The sequence below is a fragment of the Centroberyx affinis genome, unplaced genomic scaffold, assembly GCF_046629955.1.
Source record: "Centroberyx affinis isolate AG114_WGS23_722 - 3 ecotype Tasmania unplaced genomic scaffold, CSIRO-AGI_Caff_v1 ptg003861l_1, whole genome shotgun sequence".
Classification (NCBI taxonomy): domain Eukaryota; kingdom Metazoa; phylum Chordata; class Actinopteri; order Beryciformes; family Berycidae; genus Centroberyx; species Centroberyx affinis.
Window position 1 is genome coordinate 289,667 of NW_027281708.1, and position 27,905 is coordinate 317,571.

The 27,905-nt window shown below is 39.4% G+C and overlaps 1 protein-coding gene across 2 annotated transcripts; it reads left to right on the forward strand.

Moving 5' to 3' along the window:
- Positions 1 to 381: 381 nt before the first annotated feature.
- Positions 382 to 26,453, forward strand: ptpa (protein phosphatase 2 phosphatase activator). 2 transcript variants are annotated; one of them, XM_071541399.1, is made up of 10 exons: positions 382 to 435; positions 4,079 to 4,188; positions 9,208 to 9,294; positions 10,902 to 11,027; positions 11,262 to 11,379; positions 14,606 to 14,705; positions 15,514 to 15,638; positions 16,325 to 16,425; positions 21,696 to 21,803; positions 25,152 to 26,453. In XM_071541399.1, the coding sequence occupies exons 1-10, from the start codon at positions 411 to 413 to the stop codon at positions 25,224 to 25,226; spliced, it is 975 nt and encodes a 324-aa protein (XP_071397500.1). In that variant the 5' UTR covers positions 382 to 410; the 3' UTR covers positions 25,227 to 26,453. The 2 variants fall into 2 exon arrangements, with proteins under 2 accessions (XP_071397500.1, XP_071397501.1); XM_071541400.1 differs by lacking the exon at positions 21,696 to 21,803.
- Positions 26,454 to 27,905: the final 1,452 nt, after the last annotated feature.

Here is a 27,905-nt window from a genome sequence, read left to right on the forward strand (position 1 = left end):
TAAATGGACGTCAAACATTAGACCACACTTAATCGTAGAAATCATAACGTTGAATACAATACAGCAAGCAGGGTGCAAGGTGGGGTTCCTCTGGGTATACCAGAGAGTAATGAAGCAGCAAAAACAGCAATCTCCAATACGGAGGTGAAAGTGTGATAGTTGTGAGATTCGAATGTCGCGGTCTCTCTACCACTCACTCACCGAAACTAGTATTTTTTTTTTTTAGTATTCATTCATTTATTTATTTATTTTTGAGGAGATAGAAGAGTCAATTCACTGAAAACCTCCTGTCATTGTAGGTGGAAGGCGGGCTGTCGAATATATTTCAAACTGTGGAGGGCAGCAGCGCGCGGTCGCAGCTTTTAGTCTGCCGAAATGAAATAAGCAGAAGAGGAATACCCTATGTCGCCATGGCGGAAACTGAAAATCAGTCAGGTAACTCACAGAGTCAGTTTAATGCTTCTTGTTAGCATTAACAACTTCTATTTCGTGTTTGCTATCATGTTAAAAGAAGCTAGCTACGTTAGCAGTTGCTATACTACACATGGATAATTCAGCGAACTAGCTAATGTTTGCTACATTAGATAACATGTCACTAGTGTGTGCTGTCCCCCCAGGCAAAGCTATCCAAACAAATGTGCATACTGCTAGACTTGCAATCTAAGCACTTGTTGGTTACCGGTAGTTAGCTAAATGAAGCATTCAACGTCAAGTAACGTGAACGTTATTGAAGTGTACAAAAAAACTCTGTGGCTAGTTTTGCACCCGGGGTAGTGTTAGCATGAAGAGAGAATTAGCAAGAACAGTGTCGTTATGGCGACGTTGTTATTGTTTTGACAGTCTGCATTATGCATGAATAAAGCGCCTTTCACTCTTGTAACGTTGCAGAGAAAATGGCACGTCAATCTCCATTCAGAATCGAACGGTTTCATGCTCCCCTGCTTATCGGCCACGTAAACTCCTTACAAAGACTTAAAACTTGACGAATTGCTGGGGTATTCAGGTAAATTCAGCATAGAGATGATCCTAAGCAGCACTTTCAATAAAATGCCACCTTCATCAGTGGCTCACATTTCTCGCCTCCGCTTCTCATGCTGTATTTTGTTGGAAGAAGACTGTGGAAATATCAGACGAGTCAATAATAAAGGTTTAATTTTTACTGAAGCGAGTGCTGCCTAGTGTATTGGATGCATGCCGAATTGAAGAGTGTTTCCTAATCATTTGTAAAAAAGTGTTAAGCATTGTTCTATCGGATGTGTTTGTTTGCCAATAATGAAGGCAACATTAGATTGTCAGATTTTTGAATATGTTTGGCGTGGCGTGACGTTCTCTCCATATTAGAGTGAGTGGCATGTATAGGGGCTAGAGTTGCACCCAATCAGAACAGTTGTTAACAAACCCTCTCATTACTCACAGGTAGATGAAGACACTGATGAATTACCTTGTGATATACTGAAATGGCCTAGACAGCTAGACCTCCTGTAGCTGGGGTCAAGGATTCTGGTTAGGACCAGGCAAATACTGTCAAGGAAACAATGCATCACAAAATGCATGAATCGAGATTTATCAGTCATTCTCTCATGTGGAGATTAATTGCTTTCCTATAGATTAATCTTCACAAAAGCATGCCATTTATGGCAGGGATGTCAAGGGTTCATTAAACGCTAAGGTATGGCAACAAGTCCCCAAGTTTATGATTAGCAATCAAAACCTCCAGATCATCTTATATTGACTAGATTTCGGGGTACATAGTGGAGCAGTAACTGAGAGGATATGATTATTTTGTCACTGTGATAAATTATTAGATGTAGGTCACCAAACTATGAGCATAGAGGGAGCAATGGTCCTGAATGCTCTTCTGATGATTTCCAAATACATTTCTAGTGAGTTTTGCTGGATTTTTTTTCTCTCTATCATAATGATAAAAACTACAAGATTACATTTCCAAAGATTAGCCTAAAATTGCTTAGGCTACGGAATGGCGATGCCACAATTTGCCATAACCAGTCGACACCGATGATAAGACTGCAGACTCTGGCCGCTTGGCCTGATGCAATTTTTTCAATTACAATGCAATTTTCATGTTTGATGAGGACGTAAAAGTGTCATGGTTGTCACGCTGTTCTACTACAAACCAGTTCATGGCTGTTCTAAGTCCAATGTGCTGTGTAAATATCTAGGACTACATTAAACCAAAAAGTCCCAAATTATGCTTCTCATTGGTAAATATAACACTCAAGTTGTAGCCAACCCAGTGAGTCTGCACATCACCTTGAATGACACAAGATGGTTCTTTTTTTCTTTCTGTAGCACAGAGATTGCAGTATTACACAAACAGTGGTAGCTGAAGAGAGGTGACCAAAGTTTTACTACTCACAACAAAATGACTAGCCATGTCGACTCTGTTAGTTATTGAACTCACTGCATACACAGCCTGTTAGCACAACACTACCAGTTATTCAGATGTAACACCAATGTGATTGAGTTAATTTTGTATCTTTGTAGGAAAACTGTCCACATGGTCATCGATAAGACCTGTTAGTGTGTGTAAGTGAGGGTGAGAAACCGAAGGGCCTTATAATAGAACTAGGGCAAAATGCATTGCTTTTTTATTCTATATTTCCATTTTCTGCCACACTTGTAGTTTGACAGTGCTCAGTTGTAGATGGTGTGCATTGAGTCAGTAACCAACAACCCTGAAGAGCTCTAATGGTACGTTCATATTACGGGCTACAAAGCAATAGGTCATTCATTTTCAATGGAAGCTGGCCACACAAAGCAGAGCGTAAAATGTAGCAGTGTGTTCGCCATGTGCAGCTACAAATTGAAGTTAAGCTGGCTTCAACTTTTCCCACACTCTGATGATGCGGTGAAGTGCAAACAAATCAGACTAGAGGGAAGGTAGAGTAGGGTAGTTATGTTTACATTATTATTTACTGGATTATTTCAGTTAACAAGAACGACTAGCCTATTTGCTAAATAAAATAAAAACGACAAATGCAAAGCAAAGACAGTATGACATTATTAGCTGGTGTACCCAAGGTGATGATGTCATGAACCGTCAACAACCACTCAGGCAACACTTTTCTGCTCCCTTGGCAACAATGTAGCAGAGTTGGTACGCAAGACCGTTTCGTAGCTTTTGTAGCCCATAATCTGAACGTGTCATAAGTGTCCTACAGGTGCCTTTTGGATCTTTCATGGAACCATCTCTGAAGAATTATTTATCTACAGGGTAGTGCTTGTCAGGTCAGCAATGTAATGGCTTTGGGTAAGCAACTGCAATTAAGCTATGACGTCTTTAGTCAAGTATTTTAAAGTTTATTGTTGTTGGGGGAATGAAAAGGGCCTATGTAGGGCTGTGTAATATGGTCCCTAAGTAAATTGTTTGTGAATTTTTAACTGAAGCTGTAAGACTCCATGAGTGAACTTGTCTCCTCTGAGCCAGGCCACTAGCCGGCCAACAAAATCACCCACTCGCCTTTCTTGTGCTATGCACTGAGGGCAACGGCCCTTTGTCTCTGGTGAGCTCCATGTAATGAGCTCAGCTAGCTCCATGTACAGTAGCTGGCCTCAGGTTGGAGCTACCTGTTTGTCTCCCACTCAGTGCTGTCTGGTGCCAATGAGTAGGAAGATAGCAGCTCTCCACCACAATGCCACATAGCCCTTTTACATATCCACAAATTATGTAACACAAACATTTTAATATTAGGCTATAACCTAAGCTGAAAGATAAGGATGGAATAAATGAGTTTTATGTATTTGTTTATGCACATGTTTATAAAAGCTGTTCACCTGTCTTTGATGTTTAAATGACTAGCTAGCCCAGTTATTGTGTATTCAGACTAGTGTTACCACAGCTATGTTACACCTAATTCTAAAAACACCAAATCAAATCAGGTTACAGCAAGCGATAACAATATTAAATACTTTTGAATACAGCATCAATTTGTTTGGAAAGGCCAGCTATCACATAACTGAACAGTCACTTGAGTGCAATATCTGCTTGCATATCTGAGCTTTCTTTTTATGTTTCTGTAATCAATTCATGAAAATTGTCTCCACTTTGGATTTTCAGGATCCTCTCCTGAGGATGACGCATCTCAACTCCCAGCCAATCCCACCTTCATGATACCCAAGAAAGAAATCAGTATGGTTCTTGACATGGGCAAGTGGAAACGATCTCAAGTAAGTTCCATCCTGTGACCTAAAATCCTTCCTTTTGCCCCTTATGACTTACCATGGTGTGTCCTAACAATACCGAAACCAGATTATGAGAAATCACCATAGTATGCAATGTGATGTCAGTTGTGACCAGTATGTCTCAAAATAGCCTTGAACATCCACCAGTTTTCAACAGATTTAAGTTAATTTAGCATCTCTCTTGACCTCCCTGAGGTAAAAAACAAAAAAGAAAAGCAGTAACTTCACCATTGAATATCATAGCGATTCTCCGATTTGGATGTTTGGTGTTGATGCTAACAGGATAACAAGACTAAATTGTAAACACATGAGCTAGCAAGTTTTCCCCTAACCTGTTATCTTTGATGGATAAAGTATTAATTATTATAAAGTATTGGTAGTAAGAATTCATAGTGATTAATCCTGTTTTTAAGTAATTACTTTACTCTATATATCCTAACTTTTATAGCCACCATTATGCTTAGGCTAAATCTTCCACTTGAAGAAACACTTTCAAAGATTCTATCAATCCACTCTACCATTAGGCTCCACATGGGACACATGCAATTCCATATCAAACTAATTCTGCTCTTGAGACTTCCAATGCACACACCTTTCACACTTTTTGTAAACCAGACCACCTTTAGCCCAGAGCACACACACATGCAATTCACCCAGAAATCTTCCAGAAATTTACTGTCGGGGGTCAGGTGTGAATGGGAGCCGGAGTCCATATCCTGGACATCTTGATCTGGGAATTTACCTCTTCCAGACCTAGTGAAATTCCCAGATACTTCCTCTGCGATGCTAGTGTGAACAAAACCCGTAAGATTCCCAAGTGAAGCACACAAAAGGTTACAGCAATCTTACGTAATCCGCTTTCACATAGAGCGAGCGAACCGATCACAAGAGACTCTCGGGTGGCATATTTCATTCTGCAGCTTGCTCATGGCAAATATTTGTTTGGGCGGGAGACTTGAAAATCGGAGAAGTGAGCAAATCTTTTGGTTTTCAAATATGTGATATTGATATTGGATGGAAGACAAGACTCCAAGACAAGGGAGCTACTAGATGAGATTAATATGCACATTGATAATAGTAGGAGAAACTTGGTACCACAGGACCTAGGACCTCCTTATCTATTTCTAAAACAATAAAAAGTGATGTCTACCTTAAACACAACATCCGGCCTTACCTCACTTACCCAGGACCGTCATGTCATATGTGAACGCATTCTCCACAGAATTGTTTATGGATAATAGCTAAGAGTGTGAACAGGGAAAACGGCAAACACAGTTAACATGGCAAACTTGCAGGCTCTATGTGTGGAAGGCTCTCACCACTCACTCACACCTGGGAGCTTGCCAGTACAACCACAGTTTTCTACTGTCAGCACTAAGGCGCTTCATTGGAACAGTTGGGCATTAATTAGCTTGCTCAGTGGCACCTATACAGCAGTTGTAGAGGGGTAGAGCGTTATTCATTTACCCTCCCGACCAATATTTCCCAGTGAGTCTAGGAATTCAAATTGCTCACAATCCAGTCACAAGCCTGCTTTTCTAGTCTTTTAGGCCTCTGTAGCCTCCAGGAGGTGGTTTGTAGCTAGTTCGTTGATCTAATGTCACTTTATGTTTGGGATGTCTTTTGTATATCTTGTATATACACTTGGTCCAGGGTCTGCAGTCTGGCCTAGACAACCTCTTGGATCTTCATCCAAGTGGCTTCTTTGCATTTGAACCCAGTGTTGGGACCCAAGGGATCTACCAGGACACTGCAGTACTGCAGGTCATGCTCACTTGCTGCGTCAGGTGTTGTTGAGATGATGGTTCATCTCGTCTTTGGATGGAGCATGATGATGACTGAGTATCTTCCCCAACAGCTGTTTGGTAAACTCTAAGGGGTTTTAAATGAAAGCAGCCCACTTCCTTGCCCTATCTCTCATCTACCTCCTGCTGTACTCTGCCCTACTAAAGGTGATAAGCTTGCTCCTCAGGATGCCGTGGAGCTCTCCTCAAGCTCAGCAGGGCCACCAAACTTATAGGCTGGTGAATGCCATGCGCACTCCCAACGGAGCTGAAGGGAAGAGTGGTTGTGAGGGTCACTCTAGGCTAGAGTTCTGGGGTTTACCGGTACAATACAAGTACCATGGTACCAAAATTTTAAAATGGTAATATACCAGCATTTTGCAAAATTCTACACTTTCAGGACTAGAGGGAATGGTGATGCAGTGGGTGTGCCTAGTGGCCTGTGTGTGGAAGTGAGAGAGCTAGTCGCATAGCTCAGTATCCTCGTGGAGAAAGGGGGGAAAAGTTTGAAATGGCAGCAGTTGATCGCACTACCTGTCCCCAACTTGTAGAGAAGCATGGCGCTCGAAGTGAAATCTGGCAGTATTTTCCTACAAAGCCAATTATAAAGGCGAAGCTGAAGATATTACTGTGCCTGGCAACGCATTTAATTTAGCAAAGCATCTGTCTGACAACCATCCCGATCTCTACAAGGAATTCAAAGCCTGGCAGGTGTGATAGTAACAGATGGATACATGACAAGAATAGATGAAGGAATTTTACACGCAAGATAATTCCCCTGTCCCCCCCGAGTCCCTGGCGAACACAAACTTGATACAAACAAACTTGATTCACACTGGTTCACGCCTGATCCTCCTTGTGATTCTCTAAAATTCACTCTAATGTACATATATGCATTAGAGCAAGAGCCAGTGCCGATATAACTGAACTGGGACACTCTGGCGCCTCAAAGACAGCCAGAGACCGAAATGTTTATTGGTATTTTATGGTCTTTTGACAAGGAAAATCCTTCCACCGTCCTTGGGAATGCAAATGGAGTGGCCTAGCTCTCAGATTATCACACTTCTGGTTAAGGTCACACATCTTTCATTCACATCTGTACGCTGTATGGTCTGACTACACTGGTGGTCCAGTCTTTAGGCCACATGAGGAGTTGTAGACTTTGCAGTTAGGGTTGAGTATTGAGAACAGGTGCCGGTGAGGTACTGCTTCCTGATTGGTTGGAACTGAAATAAGCTCCTTGTCTAATTCATTTGAATTGCTTCACACATAACTTCTCAGACATTTCCATTGTAGCCCAGTGTAGTGACGCTTCCTTGCAGGAACGTAGGGATAGGGATGGGATAATAACCAGTATTACTATATATCACGGTTAAAAACCATAACGATTATGACCACCGTGAGACGCATTTGACTGTCTATTTTAGATGCTATTTGTTATTTTAGTTGTGTTGTTTAAATATATCCTTAGTTTCTATAAGCTAAACCAGCATTTTATTCTTTTGTTTTTTTAAGAAAAAAGTCAAATCTCTTGATTGATGATGATCACGTGATTGGTATGATAAATTAGTTTGTAACGCTTTATTTGAAGGGGGGTGAATAAGGCTGACATAACGCTGTCATAACTTTGTCATGACAGCTGACATGAATATGAATTAAACTTTATGAATGTTTATGACTGTTGTCATTAACTGTCATTCAGTTGATAATGTCACTTTCAATGCAACGTTGACACTGTTCTAGATGTCTCTAACCTGTCTCTGTCATGACAACTTGACATTAACCAAAGGGACATAACTTGTCATAAACATATGTTATGACAGACTTCATTATCAAACACAAATAAACCCTTTGGTTGTATGTGTTAACATTACATTAAACTGGCCTATTTGACAGTGGCTGTCACGAGACCGTCATAACTGTGTCATGAGTGTGTTCCCTGACCACAAGTACAGTGGTAGACTTTGGACATTTCATGAAGATATCATAAAGTGTTATTACACTGACCTCAAGTACAGTGGTAGACTAGTGTTCAACCCTGCATGTGAAAACAGCCTATGTTTGTGAAGTTAGTGTAACCGGTTAAAGGGACTTATTTGTTCGTAATTTGCCAACACGGCCTCTTTCGCTAGTTTATCCTGCTCGTTATGTGGAGAAATAGTTTTAACATGCCACTGTCCATGTGTGCATCAAAACTTTGATGTTCACTGACACAAAATGATCCCTGTTCTTCAATATCAGCCATCCATTCAAGTAAAAACTGTGATGGTCTCATTCATTGCAGCATATACTCTCAGTCTCTGTAGGCATGGCTGTGCAATATCATCAAATCTACCATCAGTCACTGTTATCCCAAGCCTCTAGCATTTTGCTGGCCCCCCTTTACAAAATGCATAATCCTCCCTAACAGTTGTAGTTTTTAAAATCACTGCACTATGATTCGTGACCTAATCTTGACGTAGCAAATCCTGAACCCCACACTTTAGAAACAAAAAGTATCCAAGCACCTTAAAATATCCCCTTGAGAACTCACCTATAACATTTTAAGAGCCTCAGGTGGTTGTAAATAGAAAATATTCTTGTCAAATTGATTTTGGATTTCTACATAGAATTGCTCATGGTGTTGTGCATAAATACGTAAGGGCATTTCAGGCTTCTCTACAGATTTGATTCCTGTCAGATTGTCAAACAGCTTGCCTCATATTCATAAGACAGTCTCCAGGTTGGATGGTTCCAAGCTGATGCTTAAAAATGACTGGGATTTCACTTTTTTTTTTGTTGTCTGACAACATGGTATTTTTATTTCTTGATAAGATTCTATTAATGTATTGCTGTATTTTTCATTACATTCTGTCATTATGCCACATCCTGTCCTTAATGCTGTCTTACACGGCCACAATAGAAACGTCTATATAGAAAGTAAATAGAAAGTCTTAGGGATTTATTCTCAATTCTAATGTTTTATGTTTATAATTTTTGGTACCGTTTTGTCTATTTTAACAAAACTGCCCTTACTCTTAAGTATGAAATTGTCAACTACAGTCACTCTGGAACTATATCTACCTATGCTGGTCTGAACCTTCACTGCTGTGTCCCTCTCTGCCTTCCTCTCAATATGGAAAAAAGTGCCCAGGAAGTACTAGACTAGAAGTACAACTAAATACATACATACACACAAAGATGCCTTGCAGTTTCCAACACTTCTTTCCCCTCTTTAAAGGCATATGCAGACTACATGGGCTTCGTTCTGACGCTGAATGAAGGTGTGAAGGGGAAGAAGCTCACGTGTGAATACCCAGTGTCTGAGGTATGTTGTCTACCTTATCTATGGCTTATAAAAGCATGTTTCTCATTATGGTTTCCACATGACTATCTACCAGAGAGTAGTTGGCACTTACTTGGTTGGAACCAAGCTATGGAACCAAAATAGTTGATGTCATTGCAATTTTGGAAAGTGCTCAAAACCATATATTGTCAACAGTTAAAGTTAATCAGACGGAAAGTTCTTAGCATTCTATCATAAACAGAAGTCAACAGACACCTACAGAAACGCAAACTTTATCAACAGAAAATCGAAGGAAAAAGACACTACTAAACTTACTGGCTGGCCGACCTGCTGTACTTCACTGGTACTCGCACTTATTCAGTATTTACATGCAGAGGAAAGAAACAGGTCATGAAATAGAAATTAAAACGAAAAATGTATTAGGAGGAATTGGGAACTAAGTTGACTTTCATTCCCTAACCACATGTTACTCTGATCGCAAAGAATTTGGTTTGGGAGTGTCTTAAGGAGTTTTTGTTCCAAACCAGAGTATGGGTCGGAAAGTGTGTTTAGAATGCCAGACATCAGCAGCTGGACAAGTAATCATTGTTAATTGGTCAGGAACCCTACCAAGCCTCGCAGATATGTTTTATATAATGTATTGCAGTAAAAATCTTATTCCACCTTTTAATAATTCAAATCAACATCCTATGTACAAATCAGCAACATGTGGCTCATTCCACAGATGGGTTTTTACTCAAGTCACAAGAGGTAATACACATAACTTTGGTATTTCTAGCTAATGAATGCAAATCAATATTTACTGTTGATCTTTTTTCATCGTAAACAGTTGGGAATATTACTATGTAGGTTAGAGTGTTTAAACCATAACAACAACTTCTGGTCACGGGCAGGACAAAGCAGTATCAAATTATAATATGTGTACCTTATATATTATTTATACTACATAAGAACTATGCTATTGTAAGTGTGGGTAGCCAATGAGAGTCAACCCCCTCACCCTGGCATTGTTAGTACCAAGCTGTCAGAAGCTTGGTTATGTTTTATCTGAATAATTAAAAGGTTGATCATCTAAAACATACGCTAAATATTACAATTGAATCACAAATGGTTCAGTAAAGATCAATTACCAATTTATGAATACTTGATAAACTAGTGATTGATCACAAATTGCATAATCATTTACAAATGATCTGTATTGTGCTTTGTATCAGAATAAAGTTGATGTGAATCTGTTTGAAGACAGGCTCACAGAAGTTGTATTGCCTGAAATGAAAACCCATTAAATCTGACTTTTTTCTGTTTCATTTTAATATCAGTGTGAAAACAAAAAAGCTATTCATTTCTTAAAAATCAAAAAGGATAGGATTGAGGTCCAGGCTCAGTCTGGGGCCTTCAAACAACATACTGATCTTCTTTTTTTTTCTTTTCTTTTTTTCTCAGCCATTTCTTGGTTTATTTCGCTCCTTTTTTTCCTCACTGTCTCCCTTAGTTCACTAGCAAAATGAACAGGGAGAAAAAGCCGCTGAAGTCTTTAGTGGCAGAATATTTGCAGATAACAACATACAGTATGTCTATGTGAGTCTCCATTGTCCATACAGAGGCTGTTTCTACTTGTTGTGTGACAGACAGTGGAGAAGCTACTAGATCTGCTGGGGACGCTGGACCGCTGGATAAACGAAACCCCTCCCGTTGACCAGCCGTCCCGCTTTGGGAATAAAGCCTACAGGTCCTGGTACGCCAAGCTAGACCAGGTGGGTTCACACACACACACACACACAACAGCCTAGTCACGGGAACATTTTGATTTCCCACTTTCAACAAGAAAAAAAACAGGTGTCTCAATCCGCTTGCAAAGCCTCCAAATGTTTTCAATTTGGCCCTCACACACACACACTCACGCACACACAGCCACACGCTCTTCGTCTAGATCCCCCTTGCACCCGACAGCTGATGTTGACCACCGAGTGCTGTGTGTGTGTGTGTAGGAAGCAGAGGCCTTGGTGTCCACGGTGCTTCCAGCGGAGCAGCAGGCAGCAGCTCCGGAGATAGCAGTGTATCTGAAAGAGGCTGTGGGCAACTCCACCAGGATAGACTACGGAACAGGTAATAGTGCTGTGTGTGTGTGTGTGTGTGTGTGTAGATGTAGTGAGTGAATGAATCCTATTTTTACACTCAGTTGTTTCCCGGGTGTTGCTGAATGTGCACCCGAACACCCTCGTAGCGTGGCTTCTGCCAAATGTAACCAAGGGAATTGGAGCTCAAATAATGTTCTCTATCTGAACAGCAGGAGGTGCAGTGATGCACTCCACAACACTGTCACATATTATTTTTTATTATACACTGCCCATGAAAAGCTTGGGGACATGACATTTTTCTTTATTTTTACTATTTTCCATATTTTAGAATATTTTAGAACAGTAAAGACATCAAAACTGTGAAATAACACAAAAGGAATTACGCAGTGAGCAAAAAAGTGTGAAACAAATCAAAACTATCTTATATTTTAGATTCTTTAAAGTAGCCGCCCTTTGCCTTGATGGAAAGGCAAAGGCTTTGGAAAGAAGACCCCTAACTTAGTCCACATTAGGGCCACGGACCCCCAGATTGATGAGATTTTGTCCAAATCTGAGAATATTTTTATTGTCAGGTATGATTTTGTCCAGAATCCCATGACAATCTGTATTGTAGGTAAAGAGATAACAGTGAAACTATGATCAAAATAGTCTATATTTGTTCTTCATTCTCTAATTGTGCTTCTTGTAAATGAGTTTAACAATTCATACATTTCCAGGGGACCCCATGGAACTCCCTCAAGGACCCGTGGTGGTCCCCGGACCCCACGTTGAGAACCACTGGTCTAAGAAACACATTTCAAGCATTTAAGCAGAAGCCTTTAGATCAAAATGGCTTTAAGAGAATGAGAAACATAGTGCATTCAATAAGTTGGGTCCAAACTTTTGACGGGCAGTGTATACTAATTTGAATAAGAACCACATTTTAATTATTTTGCTAATTGACTTGTGAAAATTATTAGTTATTACACTATTAAAATATTCAAATAATAAAAAAATGTAATATTGTTACCTGATATACAGTAATGTAAACTGATATGAACAAGAAATGCTTATAAGAAAAAAAAAAAAACAATGCCATACCTTTCTGAGTTATATCGTTTTCCAGTATTCATATAATAAAAATATAAACGCCACATGCAACAATTTTACTTTTGCAGACTTTAATTTCTTACAGTTCATAGAAGCAAATCATTCTTGGCGAAGGAGAAATATTCACTAACAGGGATGTAAACAAGTTTGTACATAAGCTTTTTTTGTGGAAAAAGCTCATGAAACATGGGACCAAAACGTTACATGTTGCATTTATATTTTTGCTCAGTACATGGTTTTGATGGTGATATACAGCCGTGTATTTTTGAACCAGAATATTAAAAAGGAGGAGTCGGAGCAGATGGAGAGGATATTTATCATTGATGAAAATAATAACAGCGGAGGATCATAGAGGTCATGCCACCAGCTCACATAAACTATGAATACTGGAAAACAAAACATCTTGTGTTATAAAAGTTTATTGTTCACATAAAAGATTCATATGCAGTGATTTTTATGCTGAGCTGGTACTATGACCAGTATTGTATTTTACAGCATGATGATTATTAGAGCTGCAACGATTAATCGATGAATCGATTAGTTGTCAACTATTAAATTAATCGCCAACTATTTTGATAATCGATTAATCGGTTTGAATCATTTTTTAAGAAAAATAAGTCAAAAATTCTCAGATTCCAGCTTCTTCAATGTGAATATTTTCTGGTTTCTTTACTCCTCTATGACAGTAAACTGAATATCTTTGGGTTGTGGACAAAACAAGACATTTGAGGACGTCATCTTGGGCTTTGGGAAACACTGATCCACATTTTTCACCATTTTCTGACATTTTATAGACCAAACAACTAATCGATTAATCGAGAAAATAATCGACAGATTAATCGACAATGAAAATAATCATTAGTTGCAGCCCTAATGATTATAGATAATATAATGCATACATTTCCGAAACTTTCAGATGGCTGAAAAAGTTACTCACTGATTCCATTTTCTGTTAATGTGCAGAATATAAGAAAGTTTGAACTGATTCTAGAGCAGATGATGTGATGATATTGGTCTACATCAAGGCACATTCATCCCTTTGTGCATCCTTCCTCGCATAAAGGCTTGAAGATCAGGCGGCTCTTTGTAGAGTAGCAATCAATCTCATTTAAAATCCTTGAACTGAAAAAAGAAAAAAAAAAAAAAAAAAAAGAAAAAATGTTCTGAGCTGGGATGTGCAGAAGCAAGAAAGAGGAGCCTTTAGCCTTGTAGTTATTGTGCATCGATGGAAGGCAACGATTAGATATCTTTATTGCAATTAACAAAAGGAAAAGAAATAGAAGTTGTTTTGAACAGTGTAATATGTGGAATGAGCCTTTAGTCCACTCTGCTGTATCCAACAAAGGGAGTAACCAGAGTGCGTACTTAACAGCTTCCAGCCCAGCATCATAGCCTGTAAAGCAGAGAACTCTTCTGATATGGAAACAAGCAGCTTCCCTTTGATGCAGCTAATAATATGAATAATTACGCTGTGACTTTTTCCACACCTGTAATAATAGCTTCTGCCTCTCACTTTCGCAACTTTTCGGGCCACCTTTGGGTAGGAATATCTCTGTGAAAACCAACCTGAATGTGACAACCTTATGATTGGTTTATTATATCTGATGCTCAGAGTGCATAGTGTCTTTAACCATGGACTTTTCATACTGTTCTCCACAAATTGATGTATTAAAAGTGTCGGAAAATATGACCAAAAAAAGCTTTGAAAGTGTTCATATCTTGAATCTTGGATGTAGCCCTATCCCACCTCCCAAAATACTGTGTGGACGTCAATCAAAACATACAAAATATTTCCATTTCATTTGAGATGAATATTTGTAATGACAACTTGTGTTTTTAACCATCGCTTGCCGATCCTAATGTTCATTTGAAAGAAAATTTGATATTTTCAATCATTTTTCTCAAATAAAAAAGATCTCCCTAATTAAAGCTGGAGTGATTCAAGACAAGTTGGCTATTTATTTTGGAATTTTCATAACAAAATTCACAAACAATGAAATGACACTTTTTTGGACACATTATTCTCAGTTTTCATTCAGCATATTAACTGCCACGTCCAGAAGATTACACTTATTCATGTTCGAGGATGTCATATTTTGCTTCTGCACTTTGCATCTTTTAAATCCTCTGTGTGTGTGTGTGTGTGTGTGTGTGTGTGTTTCCAGGTCACGAAGCTGCTTTTGCCGCCTTCCTTTGCTGCCTGTGCAAGGTTGGAGCTCTCAGGGTCGATGATCAGCTGGCAATCATTTTTAAAGTTTTTAACAGGTGGGCTACTTTCGCCTGTGTTTGCTTTATGGTAAGCAATAATAAGGCATCAGTGTGTTTCGTTTGTTTTTTCCAATACACAGGATCTGATGTAGTCATTCCTTATGCTAAAATAAGGTGAGCGTCTGTGTAGAAATGGTGCCTGGACATTAGAGGAAAAGGTGAGGGTGAATCTATATGATCCTCCTGAACCTAAACCTAAATACTCATCAGCCAGACGGGGGCGCTGTTACTTAAGGTAAAATATACAAAGTGTAAAGGGGTGTATCTCCCACACTGTTTGTCCGGGTTACACAAAACTTGGCACACACATCCAGCTGTCTTTACTCTAAAATTTTGCCTCAATGACCCTCAAGGTCCGCTGTAAAAATCTGTGAGATATTTTTAATTTTTTGAAAAACACATTTTTAACATCTTCTCCTTCACTGTTTGACCGATTACCACCAAAATCGGCCAGCAGCATCTATGGACCAAGCTCTTTAAAACTTGTTCACATATTTTTTTCATGATAGATTGTCCAAACATGATGAATCTTGGTGAACCTGTTCAAATATACTGTACTGTATATGTGTCTTATAAACCTAAACCCATTAAACAACCCCTAAACCCATTGACAAGGCATCTCCTCCAGGTAAAAACGACTTGTTCTCTAACTGACCTTCCTTTCTTATGTGTATCTGATACACCATCGATGGCCACATCAGCCGAGGAACAGTTTTAATCTGTGTGTTTAGCCAGATGTGTGTATTTGGCCAGATGCTTGATGCTCAGGTATCACAAGGTATCTAACTAAATGCTGGTCTTCCAGGTATCTTGCAGTCATGCGGAAGCTGCAGAAGACCTACAGAATGGAGCCAGCTGGAAGCCAGGGTGTCTGGGGCCTGGACGACTTCCAGTTCCTCCCCTTCATATGGGGCAGCTCCCAGTTTGTAGGTAAGAGCCTTGCTTCCCCAGTTCAATAAAAACTATGAGAAGCAAGCATGACAGATCTGTATAGAGTAGAGTAGTGATTTTGGTGGTTGTATTGACAGAATAGGAAAATTCATGTGTGTGTGTGTGGCCGTGTGCAATTAATCAACATAAAGAATTTCAAGAATTTCTGAATTTGTGATGTGCATGAAATCCATTTGACTGAAGGGTCTAGACCAGCACCCACAAGTATAAAACTTTGTAAGTTGCCTAAAGTTCTCAAACTACGGAGAGCAGGCTGTCCAACTGTGGGGTGAATAGAGAGATGGTTAGATATATAAAAAGAGAGAGAGAGAGAGAGAATCCCATAGCACATTTTGTTTCACTCCTTAAATATTAATTCTACAATAGCACGCTGCAAACCAAATGAAAAAGGAAATTGTAAGCTCGGGCTATGGCCGATATTACAACTGAATATTACATGACACTGTGCAAACAGGTTGAATGAGCTAGTATGGAAGTAAAACGACACACATATAAAGGCATCTCAGTCAGCTTAGAGGCCGTTTGTTTCTCTCCGAGTGGCTTTATACAGACAGAGAAGGAGCTCGACTTGAAATCGTTCACATGGGAAAGTCAACGGTGACACCCAGTGGTGCACATGTGCAGTTACACCCGGACTTTTCTCTCCCCCCCCCCCCCCCCCTCAGATCACCCGACAGTGGAGCCGAAGCATTTCATCGATGAGAAGGTGGTGAACGAGCATCACCCAGACTACATGTTTCTGGAGTGCATCAAGTTCATTAACGAGGTGAGGCAGGAGAGACACACACACACACTGAGTACAATCCCAGGCATTCCAGGCATATAAACATATACCTATACATCTATGCACATACATACTTACACATTTTGGAATATATTTGAGGTGTATACTTTTTACTTTTCTCTACATATTTATGGTAAACCTGTGAATCTGAATACTGTATTTCTTAATGTATTCATTTTCCTAATTTTTCATATATTGCATATACGTGGATTTTTCATCACTATTTGCTGCTGCAATGCCCAAATTTACCCATTGGGATTAGTTACTAGTTATTAGTTACTTATTAGATATCATTACTTTAACTCAATCCTTCATAAAGTAATAATTAAAAACGCATCAAGGGATGACAGAGATAAGGGGATGACTTGAAAAATGTCTATTTTTTTTTTTTACTACTTATGTTTTTACCTAACTGCTCTTCGGTTTTAAACAAACCACTCTTAGGTTTTTAATTTAACTTCTCTTAAGTTACGCACTAAAGTTCTACACTTTATACACTGTTTTTGCACTCAGTTATTTAATTTAATTTACTTGTTTATTGTTTAGTTGTTATGCATCAAACTCAGGGAGCTGAGAATGCAATTTCGTTGGACTTGTACAATGACAATAAAAGGAAATCTTGAATCTTGATTGCCATGGCTGCAAAATACAAAAGTACGGATACAAATTTTGTAATGTTTGTTAAGAGAAAATGTTATTCAGAAGGCATCCTAATTATTTTATTATATATTTTTAACAGAAACATCAGCCTCACCCCTCCCATTCTATTCCTAAAAAAAATCTCTCTCATTACATCAATAAGCCCAGGAAAAGGCAAAGGGATCCATGTGGTAGACTGCCAGAGCAGGAACTTTTTTTTTTTTTTTTTTGAGGAAAAGGAGGGAACGGAAGTAGAGGTGGGTGTAGGTTGTGCAGCTACATCCTGTTCCTCCCTCCCAGCCAGACTTACCTCCTCCTCCTCCTCCTCCTCTTCCTCCTCCTCTTCCTCCTCCTCATAGCCAGCTGGGTTATGAAAGGATGCTGCTGCTGTGTCAAGAAAGGCCTTCTCTTCTTCTATCACTCTCTTTCCATTCTGCCTCCTCTTTTTTTGCCTCACTGACTTTTTCTTCTTCTGTAACTTCTGTGACTTTCTCGATTCTGTGTTTCTGTTTTCTATCGTTCTCTCTACTCTCAGTTCTCTGTCGCTCTGTTTCCCCCCTCTATTACTGCTTTTGGTCTTTGTTTTCTGTCCGTCTCCCTCTTGTTGTGCTACAGTTTTCTCAAACTGGAAGGGAAAAGAGGTGAGGCGGAGGAAAATGAGGGGAACTACAGAGATGGAGTAGGGGAAGGCTGTGACTGATGTTGTAGAATTTCCTCCCTGGCCTTTTCCCTCTTTCTCCTGGTCTCTCTCTCTCTCTCTCTCTCTCTCTCTCTCTCTCTCTCTGTCTCTGTCTCTCTCTCTCTCTGTCTCTGTCTCTCTCTCTCTCTCTCCCCCTCTCTCTCTGTGTATGTGTATGTTTTCTGATATTTCTATACTTGAATACCAAATGAATACCAAATGTCCTTACAAGGACAGAAAGATGAGGAAGAATATCCTTCAAGTGAGGACATTTTGCTGCTGCTCACTTCTTTAAGGAGCTAGTTTCGGGTTATGGTTTAGGTTAGAGTATGAGTTAAGATTAGTTTAGGTTTAGTTTAGGGTAAGAGTTAAGATTAGGGGAGGTTAGGGTAAGAGTTAAGATTACTTTAGGGGAGGTTGGGTAAGGGTTAAAATCAGTTTAAGGTAAGAGTTAAGATTAGTTTAGGTTTAGTTTAGGGTAAGAGTTGAGATTAGGAGAGGTTAGGGTAAGAGTTAAGATTAGTTTGGGTTTAGGTTAGGGTAAAGGTTAAGATTAGTTTAGGTATAGTTTAGGGTAAGAGGTAAGATTAGTTTAGGTTTAGTTTAGGGTAAAGGTTAAGATTAGTTTGGGTTTAAGTTAGGGTAAAGGTTAAGATTAGTTTAGGTTTAGTTTAGGGTAAAGGTTAAGATTAGTTTAGGTATAGTTTAGGGTAAGAGTTAAGATTAGTTTAGGGCAGGTTAGGGTAAGGTCTTTAAAATTAGTATAGGTAAGAGTTAAAATTAGTTTAGGTTTAGGTAAGGGTTAAGAATAGGATTAGGGTTTAGCTTTGTATAAGATTTAAGGGTTAGACATAGCGGATAGAGTTAAGGTTAGGGAATGAATGAAGTCAGTGAAGGTCCTCACAGGCATAGTAATACAAATATGATAATACAATTTGTATGTTTCTTTGCAGTTCTCTCCTTATTGGTAGATTCACATTAAATTCTTTCCCTTTTTTTCTATCAGTGGCCTTGCTTAGTCTTCACTATGTTTTTCCTTTTTTGTTTACTATTTCTCAGATGAGGCCTGTAAGCATGCAACGCCCCATGCATAGACCCGAGTATTTTGCTCTCACTCACGCATATGTGGATACTTAGAACTCACGCTCTTTGTAATTCACACACAAGGATCTCTCACACCACACTCCCTCTCTCTCTCTGATAGTGTGTGTGTGTGTATGTGTGTGTGTGTGCGAGCGAGCGAGTCCTAAGCTCACATGAGTCACTTCCTTCCCCACATGCTGCTGTGAATCACTCCTTCCTCAAGGGACTCTGGGGTTGACCCCACCCCCATTCCTCCCTGCCTCCCTGCCTCCCTCCTCCGTTCCCCTCCCCCCGTCTCTTCTCATGCAAGGCTCTGGAAAGTCTAGTGGAGTGTGTGTGTGTGTGTGTGTGTTGGAGGGGGAGGGGTGGGGGAGGGGAGTGTGTGTGTGGGGGGGTGTGGGGGTTAAAATGGAATGCCCCCGGGGGAAGCCAGAGCCTGGGTCTGGGTTCCTGCCCTGGTCAGACAGGCTCTCTTGGGAGAAGGTGGTGGGAAAACTGTCCATAGCGCACACTGCATGCATTCATTCATTCATTCATTCATTCATTCATTCATTTAGTTAAGTTTTATTTATACTGCCCGTCAAAATAGAGAAAAACTGTGGTGTCCCCAAACTTTTAACTATTTTCCACATTGTAGAATAACAGTAAAGACATCAGAACTGTGAAATAACACAAATGGAATTATTCAGCGAGCAAAAAAGTGTTAAAGAAATCAAAACTATCTTATATTTTAGATTCTTTAAAGTAGCCGCCCTTTGCCTTGATGGAAAGGCAAAGGCTTTGGAAAGAAATTCATACACAGGATCAACTTCACTATTTATATTTGTCTAGGAAACACACTTCAAGCATTTAAGCAGAAGCCTTTAGATCAAAATGGCTTTAAGAGAATGAAAAACATAGAACCTTCAATGAGATGTCCCCACACCTTTGGCAGGCAGCGTATGTTTTCTTTTTTTCCAAGAAAAAATGTTGTTTGTTTAAGACTTGAATTAGAAGACACTTTACTGCAAGTGTCCTAGTCATCTAAGATAGGATCAGATCCCTGTGAGTCATTGCAGCAACAAAATAGTCAGATGCAGCAAAGAAGAAATACAGTATAATTAAGAATAGAGCAAATGGTAACTTTTTGTTTTTTTTATCATAACACAATTTACAATTACAGCACTACAGTGTATTAAGTAGAAATATGAAATGAAATGAAAATTATGAAAAATTATGAAAAAACATGAATTGTAAACATCAGTAGAATACACAGAAAACAAGAAAAGTAAGTATAAGTAATGTAATATAGTTTAATATAATAATACTAATAATAATAATAATGATAATAGCTTTAATACCATTATATAGGCATCTTAAATATGCCAACCATTTTACATTATATTACAATGGTAGTAACTTTCTGGTGAATGGACAATTCATATCATTACTACAGAGAATGAAAAAACTTCCAATACTCTAATTCTCATGGGAATAAATATATCTGGAATAAATATTACTGCCACTCTTCTCAAAGCCAAACTCTATCAGTGTTGTTTCAGCTCTACATGTGTTGGTCAGAGCAACAATGTGAGGTATAGCCTGTATTTTACAGGAAAGGCTAATAGCTACATTCCGACAAACAAACAAAACACTGCCTCCTTTTCTGATGTGGAAATTACTTTTTTGCCGCATAAAGAGAAAGGTCCAGCAGGTGGTGGCCAACGTAAAGTGCAACCAGTGCACTACATTATTAAAAGAGTCCCACTTTAAGGGAAAATCCACCCTTGGATACTGGTACACTGTTATACATCATCAGTCTGTGATGCTCAATGCATTCCAGATTTTATTTTGTGATAAATTGTTGTAATTTACCTTTTTTGCTGTACCCATGTTCACTTAACCTGCCTTCAAAAGTTTTCCCTTTGGAGAAAGAGTCACTCCTCTTACTCAAAACGCAGCAAGTCTTGTGGCTGCATTGCATTCTGGTCTATTGAGGCTACTATTGGTGGAGAAATTGGTGTCTTTTCCTCTTGTTTGATGGATTTCTCCCTGTATGATTGTTGAACATCCATGCAAAATGGTGAGTCTAGAAAGAAGTCCTTTCTTAAGAGCATGATAGATCACTGAACAAATCTCTGCTTAAACTCCATTGTATCTCAATGTGATGTCACTGTGATGTCACTGTGTTTTGCCAGTTATCTACATCAAGACAACTGAGACCAGAATCAATGTCTATTAACAGGCGATATACTGTAAACACTGTGGCAACAATAGGCCTTTTATAAATGATGAATTCTAAATAATAATAAGTATGCTTAACTCATTCTTTCTCACCCACCAGCCATCCAGCCACTATTAATCAATCTGCGCATCACTAATGCATAGCGCTTCTTTTTTCACTTGCTCTCAACAGCCACTTTCACACATGCAGAATAGAACAAAATAAGATTTTATTTAATTTAATTTCATCTGCAACCTACAGTATAATCAAGCTGACGTCAAAGCCAGTTTTAACATGCTGCACTATCATAAAGAGGTGCCTAGACAGGACCCTGCTTGTTGATCTGTACATTTTTTTTTAGCTATACGTTGATTACAGTGAAGGGAAAATTATACGGCGGTGTGAGCATTTACGGTTCCGCGTTGTTGACTGTGCACGTACACCACCGAAACACTAGATGGCAGTGTTGTGCTTTGTTAAGACGGATGTAATAAGAGACGAAGTAGTACAGTTTACGTTCTCCGAAGCTCGTGTTCCGGGATAGTTCTCACCACAAATTCACGAATTACATGATTACATGGTGATTTCTCACTCTTCCCCCTACCCTTCCGCCTCCTCTTTGTCACTCTTTTCTCTCCTGCTCTGTAGATGAAGACGGGTCCGTTCGCTGAGCACTCCAACCAGCTGTGGAACATCAGCGCCGTTGGTACCTGGGCCAAAGTCAACCAGGGCCTGATAAAAATGTACAAGGCCGAGGTACATCAGCTTCGCTCACTCTCGTTCTCCTTCACAAATTCGGGAGGATAAAATCGATGGACCCACTTGATCCCAAATCAGTCCCATGCTTTAGAATGGGTGTACAATCTAGTGACAGACAGCCAAAACAGTCTTATTCTTATTTACAAAAATGGTCCTGAGATGATGGCAATGGAAGGGTTGACTCTGTTTACTCTGAAAAGTTAAATGATCAAACTTTGGTATTATTCTTTATTATTTATCAGAGGTGTGACCAAGTCAACTTTGCTCGAGTCTCAAGTCAGTCTCAAGTCTTGAGGCACAAGTCTCAAGTCAAGTCTCAAGTCTAAATGTAGAACAGCAAGTCAAGTCAGAACAAATCAAGAGTCCAGTATCAATTTAATATCTTAAAGAAAGCTAAATATCTAGGACTTTTCAATGCAATATGGTTTTAATAGGATAAAAACTTGGTAAGAGCATCATGAGTTTGATTTCTAGAATCAGTTTCAGCTTCAATAAATTCAATCATTCCATACAAATTCAGAAAACAGAATTTCAATTCAGTCGTCTGCTGGAACAAATCTCATCACTTTCAATCTGAGTCATTTACACAAACACAAGATCTCAAGTCAAGACTTTAGAAACCTTTTCAAGTCATCAGAGTACAAGTCAAAGTCAAGTCCCAAGTCACCAGAACCCAAGTCAAGTAGCCTCAAGCAATTAATATTGTGACTTGTGAATTGAGTCCCCACCTCTTCTTTTATTTATTATTCATTAATAGATTTGGGGTATTTTGGTAGATCAGTCGATTAATGCGCGTATCGTATACTACGCACATGAATGCAAGGGCTCAAATGCACATTTCATTGTGTTGGAATGCAATGGAGATTTACGGTATGACCTGTTGAGTTCTGATGTAATGGCTATTTAAAATTGCTCTCACATGTTTGCAAAGGACAGTTAAAGCTGTTGTATAATACAAATGTACAAATGAAATGTTGCTTAAGCACATTTGGTAGTGTGTTTTTTTGCGCTTTTTGCAAAGAGCGATTAGCCTGACACCTAGGGCAGACTACAAGACTGTTCAAAAGAAGTTCTAGAGAAGTTCAGACTTAACGACTGGTCTGTTTGCGGTTCTTTTTCTTCCCCCTGTATCTGAACTCCCATTGGTTGTTGCCAGTGTCACTCTCAGATTTCAGTCTCGATGAGTTGTACCGCTTCACACCAGACGAGTCCGACAAGACTGGGCAACAAAATCAAACATGTTTGAAAAAAATTGCATTTGGAGTCCTTATGCAGGGCTATAGGGACTCTGCGCCGCCTAAAGAGCACATACCATAATTCCCCCAAGCACTGCGAATGGCAAAAAGTGTAACTACACACAACTCCTATTGAGATGTTCCCAAGCACCTAATAAGGCTTGAAGCATGCCTACAGTGAGCACAGTACACTGCAGTTCAATAGTAAAAGTCTTTATCAATGAGGACAAAGTTAGAATTTCTGGTAACACTTTACAATAAGGGTCACTAAGTTAAGGGTTAGTTCATGCTTAATAAGAATTAGCTAACCCTTAATTAACAGTTAACTAATGTGTCTTTTACTAATGATGTTCATGTTAACTAAGGTATTAATTTATACATTATTTAATAGTATATAAATATGACTAATAATGTATAAATTAATACCTTAGTTAACATGAACACCATTAGTAAATGATTACCAGACACATTAGTTAACTGTTAATTAAGGGTCAGTTAATGCTTATTAAGCATTAACTAACCCTTAACTTACCTTAACCCTTATTGTAAAGTGTTACCGCAAGCAAGTTTTTATAGCGTTTTATAAACATTATTGAAAGTTGTACATTTTAACCTGATTTATTTATTCCAAAACAACAATTTCATCAGACTTATAAAAGAACAGATCAAATCGACGGCAAAAGCAGCGGAAGCAAGGCAAGAAAAAATAAATTAAACCATAAATGCGAGGTCAGAAACAATAAGATAATTACATAAAAGCACGTGTGTAAAAATGTATTTTAAGAAGTAATTTGAAGGCCTCGGTGTTTGATTTTGACTAGAAAAACGGAGTTAATGATTCCCGGGGAGGGTGGCAGGCAAGGGTTAAGAGAGGAATGGAGGGAGTGGAATTGTGTGTGTGTCTGTGTGTGTGTGTGTGTGTGTGTGTGTGCGCGCGTGTGTGTGTGTGTGTGTGCGTGTGTGTGTGTGTGTGTGCGAGACACGCCCCACCCCCTTTCTCCCCGCCTGCATGCCCACATCCTGTGTTTTCCAGAGCCCGGGCCTGTGAGTCTTCCCAGAGAGCTGAGGGGCCAAGCTGTCTGCCTTTACCTCCCCCGCCTCTTCCTCCTCCTCCTCCCCCTCCTCCTCTGCCTTTCCCTTCATTCCCTCCCTCCCTCCCTCCCTCCCTCTGTCCCGACCTTCCTCCGAGCCTGGAGCAACCATCAGCAGACTTGCATTCCTCTCTCCCTCTCCTGGCCCCACACAGGGTTTGGGCTCCACTTCTTTTTCAGCCGTTTTTCTGGCCTGTTGTTCACTCTCGCTGCTCTACTTTCGCTCCGGTTTCTTTCCCACTGCAAATTTTCAAAGTTTCCCCGACCCAGTCGATTCACTAAAACCTACAGCTATGGCAAAGTCCCCGCTTCTAATATCAAATGTGTACAAAAACTTACCAAACCTGCTTATATCTACTCATTTTTGGGGACTTTATGGAGCGATGAATGACAAGATATTATTTGGTATTATGTGGGAAATTATTAGATGTACTGCAGGTCACAAAACGAAATGCTTAAAGGGAACATTGGTCTGGAATGCTCCTCTGATGATATTTTCTTTCTATGTTAAATATAGCTTCCAATAAGATTTCTAGTGCTTTTTGCTAGTCTTTGCTCTCCATTATGATGAGTTATGAATTCTCTGTCCCTCCCCTCCTACTATCACCAGTTTGCCATCAAATTTTGCCATCAACTTCACACAAAATATTTATTCATGTACAGCTACATCACCTTTAGATACATTTGAAGATGCAATAGAAGCATATGGCAGTGATTAATCTGTTCAAAGTGGCTACTAAATATTCAAATAATGGAAAAAAAATACAATACAGTGATATCAAGTTAAGGGTAGAGAACTCATCTGCCTAAAAATGGAAGGAATTTCCTTCAGGTCCTGGAGCTCACCACACTTTGAAGTACCTCAAAGGAAGTATGCATTCTGACACTTTTCTCCTTGTCTTCTCTCTTTCTCCCTCCACTCTTCCCTTCATTTATCCCTCATTCTCCAACCATCTCCCCACACCTTCCCCGTTCCCCCTCTTTTCTTCTACCCATCTCCAACCCAATTCTGATTCCAGTGTCTGGAGAAGTTCCCCGTTATCCAACACTTCAAATTCGGTAGCCTCCTGTCCATCCAACCGGTGAAGCCTTGACAGTCATGGAGGAACGCCACGCACATGACGGAAAGACCAAAATCCCAACAGTTCGAGTGGACAGTTTCCCTTCCTCATGCAGCCCCACTTTCAAATACAACAGTAGCACAAATCAACCGCATATAGTTTTTTTTTTTTTTGCGCACACGCAAACGCACCCCCCCCCCCCCACATGTGCAAAGCATGCATGTGGGCTTGAAAGCTGTAGGTCATCCACAACGCAGTGCTGAGCATGCATGTTTATACTTATGTGTCATTTTATTTATTTACCGGATAGAGTGCTGATCAGACGCCTTTCTGAGGGATCGGGAAGCTTTTTTTTTTTTTTTAGATGCGAGCTCAATGAAGAATACTGCTTGTGTTTACTGAAACTGGATGGATTTTTAAATGGTTTGAGTTGTTCAAAAATCTCTTGCTCATATTTTCTTCGCCAATTTTAAACCTGATTTTCTGTTTTATTTTTAAAGCCAGCTGTTTTTAAATTCTGTTGCAAATGTGTCAATGTTTTTGCCTGCTATTTCCCCAAAATGCAAGTCACATTAATAATTTGCTCAGACATGACTGTTGAGTGTTGTTTCATATAAATGAATGTCTGACAGAATATACAGACATTTAATTCATCATCATTTCATCATCTTGCCAGATATAGTTATTTACAGTTTTCCAACTAGAAGACTTGAACCGGAATTTTTAAAACAAAATTCACCCGGAACAGAATATCCAAATGCTTGTTGCTGTGATCTTGGGTATTGCATACAGAATTTGTTCAATCTAGAAACAGTGGCTCTAATTTATTATCATGAAGAGACAAAACCTTACGCAGCGTTGTTGGTGATAAAATTAGAGACTGACAACAACTCATAGACTGTTTGAGCTTTTACATCCTGATGAGTGTTATTTCATTGCAGTGCTAACAGGTATGAACCCATATTCTAATGAAAGCCCTTTTGGTAGTGTCAATTTTTCCATACAGTCTGTTATGTTCTTTAGTTATGTTCCACATTGCACATTGACAAACCATACTCGATGAAGAAATCCACGCGGTTGTGCTGTGCAGCTATTCACGCAACAAAATTTTGAACTAAAGCGGAATATTGGAGTTTGTGCTCCAGATTTTACTCCAGTTTAAACTGTTTTATAAATTATGCATGTGATTTGATTGCCGTTATAGTAGGATTATGGTATTATGATTTTCTAATAAAACAAAAGCTATTCTATGTGTGTCAATATTGACCTCCAAGACATAATTGAATCTCTAATTTCGTTTTGGCATTACTTTAAATGGTCTAGAAACAATCTTTTCATCCTCATTCATCTATCATCTTTGTTACATATAACACAGGTTTTATTCAAGAAGAGAAAGCATATACCTTTTTGCTAGAATGCCATACATTTATCTGAAAATACTATACTATACCAACTATGTATCTTGGGAAACAGACATATAGTGGCTTTCAAGCTCTGACTTGTGTGCGATCCACTGGTGAACCCCAGCAGTGGGCCAGATGGGTTGTGTGATGAAGGCAAGAAAAGTGTTGAGGATACTTTGGGATTTGTGAACAAACTTTGCCAAATACAGTTACGAGTAGTGGGGGAACGCTGATTCATGTAAAAATCACAATTCTATCAGTATGCAAAAATCTAATTTTTATCGCATTTTTTGCTATTTTTGTTGGCATTTTGTGTGTTTAACAGAGGGGCCAAATGTCAAAACAAAAATGAAATCCTGCTGTGCTATATTGACCAGATGTTCCTTGACAAATGTCATCTGCCTAGTTCTGATCATGTTTCCACTTTGCTTGCATATTGGCGATACAGAAACTTCTTTTATCTTTGCTAGCTAGCTGCGTTTTACTGATCCAAGTTGTGGGGTACATGTTCAATAAAAGACAACCGCAAGAACTGGGTGAAAAGTAGGCAGATTTAACATCAGCAATATTCACAATATAACTGTGGAGCCCCAGGCAACCTGCATCCGCCTACAGAGACGGAGGCTCGTGACTTCGGCCCAGGAACCACCCGATAACCACCTAAATGTTTCCACAGTTGAGCTATTGCTCACTTGGTAGGGCAGCAGACGTTCATGGAGGGGCCCCAGTTTGTAATCCGGGTTTGGCAAATTAGGTTTAGGTATTTGGTTCCACCGAATCAAAGAAATTGCAGTTTATCACAAATTGTTGGGATATAAAACTGACAAAAGAGCGTCCCTATCTGAGAAATAGCTTTGCTTTGAAGCTCCAATAAGGAACGCATGCAGGGTGCTGGTCAGGCAGACAGGTAATTTAGGTCAAGTAAGTAGCTTAATATGGCAATTCTCTCTAGCGGTGGGACAGAAAAATGACCACATTTGATCAGCCTCACCAGCTTGAGCAAAAATACATTAAAGTATAATTAGCCACTTATGATAATATTAAGTTATCATTTTATTCCTGCCACCCTGTTTGCGAAAGGCCTACTTTGGGAAAAGTTTTCATAACTGCACATTATTTAAGAAACATACATTTTTGCGGATAATGACACAAACAGCATAGAACATGAAGCCACTGATGAAATTGAGCTTTATATGCCACCCACCCAGTGAGATATCAATCCAAGATCATAACTGCAGCTCAAGTCCGACTCATGAGTGAGAAACACATTGTTCAGAACTGCTCTACAATATTCTGCTTTTGATCAAAC

Bases quoted from the DNA above. Each gene is read 5' to 3' on its own strand.
- ptpa (XM_071541399.1), top strand. From the start codon at position 411: ATGGCGGAAACTGAAAATCAGTCAG. The intron at 436-4,078 runs GTAACTCACAGA...TTGGATTTTCAG, and splicing joins GGAAACTGAAAATCAGTCAG to GATCCTCTCCTGAGGATGAC. The intron at 9,295-10,901 runs GTATGTTGTCTA...GTTGTGTGACAG, and splicing joins GTGAATACCCAGTGTCTGAG to ACAGTGGAGAAGCTACTAGA.